We start from the raw sequence: 10875 nt of genomic DNA, 5'->3' as shown, positions 1-10875 counted from the left end.
GAATAGGTGTATTTTAGATATTAGTATACTATATATATCTCTGAATATATACATTTTACTATACATACCTCAAATATACATGTTACATTAAATATAACACACATAGATGTCATACACACACAAATTATATACATACCATGTTTTACTGGAAATCATATTTTAGATATCTCATGCTTAAGAAATGTTGATACACATAAAACTACATACCATATAATCACATAAAAATGTGCAAACCAATGATAGTCCTCTGAATTAGGCTAAAAACATTATTTACAATCAAATACCAAAATCAGCCCTGTCCAAAAACTGAAACAAAACAAAAAGCAGCATTTATCTGGACATTTGGGTTCTCTCCCAAAACAAAAATCAAGACAATTTTGGTGACAATACAATAGGACCTCTAATCCTGCTCATTACAACCTGGTTCTCTGTGCATCTGTTCTTTTAGCCTGCAGAGGGATGATGTTACTCTTTCAAAGCAAATTTAAATAACATGTGTGATTTTCAAGCTATGCAAACTCATGAAGCTTGGCTACAGAGATTAAGTATGGCAGTAAATCTTTTTTATTATTAAAGGTATATGATACACCTTAAAGAATTTAGAGGCAGCAGTAAAGGAATTCAGAAATTGATGGGTGTGAGGGCCTCTCCTCTAAACGGGCATAGTGTTAGTTACATGGTTTTCATACAAATTACTTGATAAAATGCAAGGCATGATTGCTTGTTGTTTGTCACACCCACTACGGAGGGTGTATAAAAGGCCCTTCGGAAGCAGAGAAGCTCATATTCTACAAGGGAACAGTGTCCTCACTTAAATCCTCAACTCTTGACACCATGAGCTACTACTACCGCAACTACTATGGAGGTCTGGGCTACGGCCTTGGTGGCCTGGGCTGTGGCTATGGCTGCTTCCGAGGTCTGGGCTGTGGCTATGGTGCTGGCTACAGTGGCTATGGATACGGCTGCTACCGCCCATGTTACTATGGAAGATACTGGTCCTCTGGCTTCTACTGAGAAACCTGCATGCAACCTTGCACACAACTGAAGACTTTCAGCTAAGTTTCTTCCTGCCGGTTCCACCTTCTCCATGCTTCGTTCCATCAGTACCTCTCCCAGATTAAATAATGATGTGCCAATCATGGTTACTGTGATAGAGACCTTCAGATTTCAACCCACTAGGACTGGCTTGATAAAAATCATCTGAACTTGCAATTCTAATTTTTGGGTTGGGGGAAATTTACTGTTTGGGTAACAATTCTCCTTTTGGATTCATGTTTTGGCAGAATTCTTATTCTAAATTGTTCATGTGAGATACGGGAAAATTCACTTTACATTAAACTTACTTTGGCATTTTAATTGTGTCGTAGTTGTCTTGTCTATTCCTCGTCAACAGCCTTTCCATATATACAAGCATTACATGTGAGTTTATGCATGTGTCTATCTGCAATCTATATCGGTGTGCTTTGTGAAAGCTCCTGAAAATGGTGTTATAGCTGTAATCTTATGTGACAGTGAGGGTAGAGAGACTGTCCAGCAGCTCTTTTCACACTTTGTTAAAAGTACATGAACACAGCCGCAGCTGATCTTAAACAGTCTTATATCTTCACAGTGGGATCATTATGCAACATTATTGCACCATTTGCCACTGTTGTACTCAAAGTCCTGCTGTCTTTTGCTGTTTCCAAGCAGGACACAACTCTGTTGTGTTGTTGGAAGCTGTGTTCTTAATGGATTTCTTCTATTGCGGCTGCATTTTTTGGCCTCACTTAAGCGACAAGTCAAGGAGCTCAAACAACCTTCAGAATTCTGTAGCAATTGATTAGCTAAGTTACTATCCAGGTGCCCAGACTTCTACATTATTTGTGGATATGTGGCTCAGCAAGTCCTTACATTGAGTGCCCAAATAGACATCTGTCATAATGTGGGTGTTTGCCCTTCAAAATGTCCTCTTTTAATTAGTTTTACTTCCTTGAGAGTCAGACTATTTATATTTATGTAACTCAGTTTGTGATTCCATCTAAGGGACCAACAGTCCCTGTCTCTGGTGTGTTTGAGCATCATTTCTATTTCTAGACTTCCACAAGTGCCTGCATCATTCTCGGTTGTTCTGTTTATCTATTATTTGTACCTCCAGTTGGTGTCTTCATCTTATATTTAACTTTTTTTTTAGAACAAGATTTGCTTCACTGATGATAAAACCCACAAAAATAGAGGTCATGTGGAACTCTTACTGTCTCTCTGATGATCTTTTTTTTTCAGACTTCAGTAAGAAAGTTTCTCTCAAAATGTCTTAGAATGAATGACAGCTTTTGAAAGACAACTGCATTCAGGCTATCACTACAAAAATAGGTCAACATTTCTTGTACTTATATATTAGTTTATGACAGTGGCATTCTTAGTTGTAGATTCTATAAACCAAACTGATCAAAGACAGAAGCACATGAAATCAGGAAAGAAGGGAGAAAGATGCCACCTTTAATTTCTTTCAGGAACGTAGGATGATCATGACCACCTAGTATCTCTGCTGGCATTACTGAAAATATTGATAACGAGTAACTTCAGCTGTTGATCCATAAAATAGTAGGAACAGACATCAGCAACAAATATTACACATGAAAAACAGCATATCACATGCAGTACAAGTCAAGGGACAAATAACAAAGATTCTACAAACTTTACAAAATAATGATACATTAGTCCACATTTTTAAAAAATCCCTATTATTAGGTGAACTGGGCTTGAGCCTCCAAGAAGAATAGCTGTGCTAAGTGTGTCAACAAGAGCCTCAGCTTATTCAATTTTGTGGACTAATGATGCCCTGGTGGCTGGTGCCTCTCATGCTGAATTCAATCATGCATTTACTCAACCATCCATCCAAGAATAATGGACCATCACCTTGTGCCCAATCTGTACTAAGCACCAGAGGTAGAAAGAATAAAAAGTTTCCTGGGATCTCTATGAGCTTACAGGTCAGATGGAAATTCAGATAATAAATATATAATTACAATTCTCTGTGTTAACTTTTCAGAAAGATTTACGTATTGGGTGCAATGGGACCTCGTAGGAGAGGCATCTAATCAAGCCTCATGGAGTCAGTGAAAGTTCCCCCAAAAGATACTGCCTGAGCTTAGTATTAAACGAAAGTATAAGAAGGGAACATTTAGAATGTGTTGGAGCAGTGTTTGTATTAGCCTGAGTGCCCTAGGCAGCCCATTTCCCCAAAACCAATCACTGGATGCAGCTTTCTCTAGGAGACCTGTACTCATTCAACATTTTCCGTAGATTCATTTGGAAGCCAGAAATTGGAAGGTGGAGTTAGATTGCCTAGGAAGCTCTTCTAACTTCATACATGATAACCATCATCAAAAATAATGGTGGCAGTTATCTAGAAATTGCCATGAGTGGGGATACAAAACTGAAGAGAGAGAACTTAAAAGAATCAGCGCCCTGTTTTGTAACCATTATAAGTCGAAAGAAGATTAAAGTTATAGAATCAATTCTATCAGAAAGATTATTTTGGTGGTCATAGATTTTAATCGGAAATATGTTGCTGAAAGCTTTCGTTGATTTCTCCTTAGGTACAATGTTACTTAAGAATATTCTTACTTCTTAAAAAATATTATATTCTCTTTTACCATTTTCAAAGCACTTTCTTGTATATTTTCTTCTTCAATATTTATAACAGCTTTTTGAACTATACAAAGTTATTTTTATCCTGTTTTCAAAATGAATTTCAATATAGTGTCCAATGTCACATTAAGTGACATAAGCAGAACTAGAAGTTACCTTGTTTGACTTTAGTTTACTGATCTGTGCAGAGAAGAGAACTTCCTTTGGATAAAGAGCAACATGCTCTTTTTGAAGGTCAACAGGTGGAATGTGGCATTAAAGTAGTTTCGACCTCCTAGCCACAATAAAAGGTCATAAAGCAAGTCCTTAAAAGCTCAATCTCTCATATGGTTCCTTTTTAGATGTGTAGTAGTCTCGTATTCCATATGTAGCAAATTATTTTCTCAATTCTCTTTGAACCCCTCCTGAATCATAAATGTGTGACAGAACTTACATGATGAAGTTTAGGAATGTTGCTAATGACCTAATTTTAGGAATTTGAGTGTTTAGAGCATTCTGGATAGAAAAGTTAAGAGACTATATTAGTTTTCTATTGCTGCTTAACAAATCAGCACAAATTTATCAGCTTAAAACGGCACCTGTTTCCTAGCTCCTTCTTCTGTAGGTCAGAAGTCTGGCAAGGCACCACTGGGTTCTCTGCCCAGGGTATCCTAGAGCTGAAATCAAGGCATCAGCCAGGCTGAATTCTTGTCTGTAGGCTCTGGGGAAGAGCATGCTCCCAAGCTCATACTGGTTGTCGACAGAATCCAGTTCCTATGGTTGTAGGACTGTGTTCCCACTTCTACGCTGACAGCTGGAGGCCATTCTCAGCAACTAGAGGCTGCCTGCATTCCTTGCCACATGGCCCTCTCCACCTTCAAGCCAGCAAAGACATGTCAAACCCTCCTCATGTTCTGAGTATGTGACTTCTTATTCTGCTATCAGCTAGAGAAAACTCTACCTTTAGAGGTTTTATGTGATGAGGTCATGCCCACCCAGATAATCTTCCTTTCTTAAAGTCAACTGTGCCATATGAAATAGCCTAATCAAGGGAAGAAAAATCATCATATTAACAATACTGGAGTAATGTAGGGTGCATCCACTAGGAAGGGGGATGGTCTTGGGGGCCATCTTAACATGCTGCCTAACACAGAGACAGAGTCTCATACCATTCTGAACAACCATTTCCTGCCTGATTCAGAGTAAGCCCAAAGCCCTTGCTATGACCTCCCTAGGTATATGTGTGAAGTTAGTTTTTAAATAGTGCTGCTAAGAGTTTAACTGTTCAGTACAGAACTAAATGATGTTACATCTCTGAAGCAATCTTCCTTTCTTCTCCCCATGCTTCATTCTACTTCAGGCAAATTGGTCCTTAAAGGAAGCTAGCATGCCACCAACTCCGGACACTTGTGCTTTTAGTTCCCTCTGTCTGGCATGCCCAGATAGCTAAGTGGTTTATGCTCTCATCCTTCAGACCTTTCTTCAAAGGTCATTTATCTAGAGTGGGCCTTCCCTACCAACCTATCTGCATTTGTAATACCCCCAACTTTTCATTACATGTCTTCCACCTCTGCTTTATATTTTGTCCTTAGCTGTTACCACTATCTATATGTAACACAATCTATTGATTGGTTGATTGATTGATTGCCCTCCTCCACCTTTAGAACGAAGCTTCCCAGAAGAAGGGGCTTTTTTCAACCTTGTTTCCTACCTTGAAATATGCTTCCTAGTGCCTGAAAAAATGTTGGGCACAAAGTAGCCACTCAGTAAATATTTGTTGAGTGAATAAATTAGGTCTGTATTTGTTTACAGTCTGTCTCCCACAGTAAAATGTTATCCCCATGGAGAGGGGGGATTTGTTTTTTTATTACTACTTTATCTCCAAGACAAGTGAGTATACGTTCTCTATTATTTGCTGAAAGAATGAATCAGAGTTAATTTGAATTTGGGGGATGCAAAAAGAGAAGGTTGACTTATGTATGAATACAGGGTTCCTGGCTTGGATAGTTGGTGATTTTTGAAACTCTTTGCCAAGATAGGAAACATAGGGAAGAGAAAAAAATGTTGAGTGCATGATGGTGAAAGGTAAGATGATCAGTGTTTTTTGTCTTTTTTGTTGTTGTTGTTAACATTTTTCACATGTGGATTTTGAAATGTTTCAAAGTGAGTAAGGGTGCAGATGAGACAGAGAAGGTGGGGAGTTGCCAGGATTACTGCCTGATGGTGATGGTTTGCTCTGTGAAATGAAGTGGAATTGGGCCCAAGTGAGAGAATGAGAGAGTGAGATGGTGTTTTAAAAGAAAGACAGATGTTTGGCATGACTGTTAGTATGGAGGAAGGAACCAACTGGTGCATAAAGATAGGTTTGGGGGAAGTGTTGAGGGTCGAGTTGGGATTAGAGACCACAAATTTGTGTTGTGTTCAATCATCAGAGTTTTATGAAGGTTTTTTTTTTCTAGCTATGTGGAGTAGATCCAGTATAATTAATTTGCTAATATATTTCATTACTTTTGTTTATCAATATGACTTTTTCTTTAAATGTAAGGCAGGTGTGTGCGTGTGTGTGAAATAATTTTTTCAGCCAGTGCTAAGACATACAACTCTCTTTAACATTAAATCTAGTCATTGATATAGAAGTTCTTAAAAATATTTTGAATTGTATGAAGGGAAAAAGAACAACCAAAGAGATGACATTTAGAAAGTTATACTACTGGCATCCTTCAAGCAGGGAGCGAGAGGCATTTTGTTCACTAGTCTATCCTCAAGGTATATATAGCCCAGCAGCTGGACCATATTAGGCACTCAGTAACTCTTTCTAGAGGAACAATTTACAATTTCTCTAGATACAATACAAACCTCATGAGAGAAGTATGTTTTTTGCCATAACTGGCAAATCTAAGCCCCACTGCCATTTTGGAGAGAAAGATCAATCAAGAAGAAAGAAAAGAAATGAAAACTGTTAAAATTATCCATATTAAAATAGAAAATATAGGAAAGAGAAAATACAGTTTTCAAGAGCAGAAGGATAAAGCAGCAAGAGAAGTTTCTGATTAAAAAAACAAATCATTTTTTAATGTAAAATCCCTTGAAAGTATCAAGAAATGATTATGGAAAAGCGATATGATCTTGAGGAAAGGGACAGCTAGAAACACAAATCCAGAATCACATGGCATTCTGTAGATATTTAGCTAAAGGACAATGACCCAGCCTTCCAACAAGTCAATATCCCACGATTATGTTACAGACTATGTCATAGGTAAGACAACTGCCCAGACCTCCAAACGGAGCTCCTTGTTCATTTTATTTTCAATTAATTTTTTATACAAAATTCACTAGTCATATATTGCTTGCATATTACTGCTTTAATATCTCATCCTGCACTAGAATGTAGCTTCCCACGAAGTTCATGGGCTAGCTTTTCCTTTTTACACTGAGTATATTACTGCCTGAAATATAGTAATCATTAGGTAAATATTTGTTGAATGGCTTCATCACTGAAAAGTTATGCAGGCTGCCTTAAGCAGGCTAATAACTCCCCTAGATATTTCTAATGATAGTAGTACATTAATCGATAAGCTTGATGGGGTTGCTAAAGAATTATGAAAGGCTAATTTATGAGTAGCATGCTTTCTTTTTTCAGGCCAACTAAAGAAGATTTAAAAAGAAATATTTAAAACACTTGTTTTAAATTTCTTTTTAAAAGTAATTGTATCTTTTTTCTTAAATAGTTTAAGTATTTCTTTTTTGAAGCTTAAATACTTTTCTTTGGAAAACATCTATTCAGGTCATGATGTACTCCGATTTATGTTTGCTTTTGTTGCTCTTGCCTGAGGAGACAGATAGTACGACTACATAATAGCATCACAAAGAATTGTTATGAGGTTGGGTTTAATACATATAAATGACTTCAGATAGTGCCTGGCCCATATTAATAATGTGGTAAATATTATTTATCATTGTTTACTTTAAAAATAAGATATAAATTACATAGAAGAGGTCTAAAATATCCTATCTAGTTCTTTTGTGTGTGTGTGTGAAGAAGATTGGCTCTGAGCTAACATCTGTGCCAATATTCCTCTATTTTATGTGGGATCCTGCCGCAGTATGGCTTGACAAGTGGTGCTAGGTCTGTGCCCAGGATCTGAACCTGTGAACCCTGGGCAACCAAAGTGGAACACATGAACTTAACCACTGTCCCACTGGACCAGCCCCTCTAGTTCTTTATTAATCAATGTGTCATTTACATGTGTTCTTCATGGAGAATCATAAAAAAATTCCTTTTTCTGGATTTCCAATGAAAATGCCCTGTGATAATTTTCAAGTTAAAGTTCTTGTGCTGCTTTTGCAGTTATTAGAGATACAATAATGGGGAAAGTGAAGCTTATATATAATTACCTTCACAAACTGGCTCGTGTCTACAGTCTATTGAGTTGAAAGACACTTTGAGGAAACTGGATTTTCCCTTTCCCCCTGGCAGTTTTGGTTTGTTTGATTTTTCCACATTTGTTTCAAAACCACAGAATAGGACTGACTTTTAAGTGAATATATTTTAAAAATATATAAAGATTAAAGAGATTGTTAAAAAAAAATCAGGAGTCTCTAATACTCATATTTGGCAAAATCTTGAGAAGGGAATGAAGAGGTGCCTGAGAAAGATAAATCCTGGAAAGAGTGTCTTTTTTTCAGCAGCAGCATGAGTCCTGGGGTGATTGGGGGAAAGTCTGGTCTTTTTTCTGCTGAGTGGGAGGTAGTGCAGGCTGAGAATGAGGAGAGGGGCAGATCACTTGATGTTTCATGTACAGCCGTCACCATTTACGTGCTGGGGGTACATTCCAAGACTCCCAGTGGACGCCTGAACCTGCCCACGGATAGTACTGAATTCGGTATATACTACATTTTTTCCTATACATATACTTGTTCTTAAAGATTATTGTTGCATACTTTTGTTTGTCTGAGTTGTATTTTTTTCATTGGTTAAAAAGAATAAAATACACTGAAATAAATGGTGCCTCAAGTCTCTCTGAATTCTGAAATTCTATAGTCCTATGATAATATGGAATTTAGAATCTGGAATAAGAATTATTTGTGGGCAGGGAGCTATTTACGGTGATTAGCAGAAACTCTTTTTGTACACTCTTCAATGATATCTACCAAGCAGGCTTACTCCCAAGAGACAGGATGCTTGAGCAGTTCCTCTGACTGCAGTTTGTGACTCTTCTAAAAATTAAGTATCATCATTGCACAACCAAATGTGATTCTCAGCTGACATTAAAAGCACATTGAATTAAGACACACAACCTAGTTGACGGCCATTTTTCATAGGGCTAGTATTTCAGGGAACAATTGTGGTTCAATTTATATGAATTCTTGGCAGAAGAAAGATAACACACTTGGCTTAGAAAAGAGTTAACAGGCATGGGATGTCAAAGGCAAGGGTACAATTAGAGGTAAATGCAATCTCATGTGATGCAATTTGAAGAACACCTGAAGCTTAGAGTTGTTTAGGGAATTTGAAACTCAGAAACCCAAACAAGAATGAGGATTATAAACACAATAGCATATCATTAGCAGTAAAGAATTTTTCTAGGAATTCAAATAAAGCAGAAAATCAAACATGTCTCATAACTTTGAAGTAACTAGTTGCTTAAGGGAAGGCATGGTTTGGTGTTAGGAAACAAGATAGTTGACATAGTTTTAAGTAATGTGTTCTATTAGATGACATTTAGAGATGTGGCTGTCCACACACAGCAGTGTATATAAATGGCCCTGTGCAGTCACATCACAAAACAGACCTACAACACCAAACCAAACTCACCACCTCCGACACCATGAGCTACTACGGCAGCTGCTACGGAGGCCTCGGCTACGGCTATGGAGGCTTTGGTGGCCTGGGTTCTGGCTGTGGCTGTGGATGGGGCCGCTTCCACAGACTGGGCTACGGCTGTGGTTATGGAGTCTACGGATACGGCTCTGGCTGTGGAGGCTACGGTTATGGCTGCTATCGTCCCTGTTACTATGGAAGATACTGGTCTTCTGGTTTCTACTGAATGAATCTTTAAAACTTTACAATTTGTGGACTTAGTCTTCTGTGAGACTCTGATTTATCTAGAAAGCTTTATTTCATAACCTGCATGCTTCATTGAACTCGTCTTGATAGTTAAACTGTTATTTGGACCACCTAGTTTCTGACAATAATGTGAAGAAAACTTGATGAACTAGATGTTGGGGTTTGACTAGTGATGTTCTTCAGGGATCACCTTCTGTATGGGATGGAGAGTCATTGTACTCTGGCAAGCCTTTGTCTTTCAGTGTCTATCTAATAAACCTTTTCTGACATCGCAAATATGTTTTGAGCTTCAATTCTTTTATCACAATAATTTTGCTGTGATGCATTAATATAATCATCAACCATGGCAACATTCTCTTCTTTATCTAAGAAATTTACCAATATCTCTTATTTCATGATTATCCCTCCTCCTCCTCCTTCTTTTCTTCTTCTTCTTCTCTTTCTTTCTCTTCTTTTTCTCCTCTTCCTCCTCCTCCTCGTTCCTCTTCCTCTTTCCCTTTCTCTTCTCCTTCTCTTTCTCTTTCTTCTTTCCCTTATTCCTTCTTCCTCCTCCTTTTCCTGCTCTTCTCCCTCATCTGGTTCTCCTCTTCGTTATCATTATTATCAATATCTATCTTTCTTCCCCACCCAAACATAGGATTCTATGTATAAACGTCAAAGAGTCTCTGTGAAGATAATCAAAATTCAGTTTAATTTTTTAAATTCATTATTCTTTGGAAATTATCTTGTTAATTTCAAAACAAAGTGATAAAGAAAAACTCTAATTTGCAAAATAAACATGAAAGATTACATCAAAATATTAACAATCTAGCAGATATGTGTATGATGTTTGTTGTAATTTTTATTCTTTCTTCTTTTGGAATGCCTAAAGTATTTCATAAAATAAAAAATCTAAAACTAAAGCCAAACATTTTGTCCTGGACTCAAATATATATTATCATATTAAATTAAATTTATGACAACTGACCCAAGAAGAAAAAAAATGTGAATAGTTCTCTATCTCATATAGAAATTGAATCCATGATCAAAAATCTTGCCCCAAATGCCAGTTTAAGTCTAGATAGTTTCACTGGTGAATTTTAAACCCTACCTCTTCAGTAGAATGAGAGAAAACACTCCTATACTTTTTTTTGAAGCTAGCAATATCTCAAAATAAAAATATAATATCATCAGCAGGGAGAATTACAGGTTGGTATTTC

At 37.2% G+C, this 10875-nt stretch overlaps 2 protein-coding genes across 2 annotated transcripts; both read left to right on the top strand.

Annotated features, from left to right (window-relative positions):
* The first annotated feature begins 788 nt into the window (after window positions 1-788).
* On the top strand, window positions 789-1356 carry LOC139079799 (keratin-associated protein 20-2-like). The gene has a single exon (XM_070597224.1). The coding sequence runs from the start codon at window positions 835-837 to the stop codon at window positions 1012-1014; it is 180 nt and encodes a 59-aa protein (XP_070453325.1). The 5' UTR covers window positions 789-834; the 3' UTR covers window positions 1015-1356.
* An 8039-nt stretch (window positions 1357-9395) lies between these two features.
* LOC139079841 (keratin-associated protein 19-3-like) lies at window positions 9396-9952 on the top strand. The gene has a single exon (XM_070597345.1). The coding sequence runs from the start codon at window positions 9438-9440 to the stop codon at window positions 9654-9656; it is 219 nt and encodes a 72-aa protein (XP_070453446.1). The 5' UTR covers window positions 9396-9437; the 3' UTR covers window positions 9657-9952.
* Window positions 9953-10875: the final 923 nt, after the last annotated feature.

The sequence above is a fragment of the Equus przewalskii genome, chromosome 27 (assembly GCF_037783145.1).
Source record: "Equus przewalskii isolate Varuska chromosome 27, EquPr2, whole genome shotgun sequence".
Taxonomy (NCBI): Eukaryota; Metazoa; Chordata; class Mammalia; order Perissodactyla; family Equidae; genus Equus; species Equus przewalskii.
The sequence above is the reverse complement of the archived record's forward strand: the minus strand, read 5'-3'. Positions and strand labels throughout refer to the sequence as shown.

Bases quoted from the DNA above. Each gene is read 5' to 3' on its own strand.
- LOC139079799 (XM_070597224.1), top strand. From the start codon at position 835: ATGAGCTACTACTACCGCAACTACTATGGAGGTCTGGGCTACGGCCTT.
- LOC139079841 (XM_070597345.1), top strand. From the start codon at position 9,438: ATGAGCTACTACGGCAGCTGCTACGGAGGCCTCGGCTACGGCTATGGA.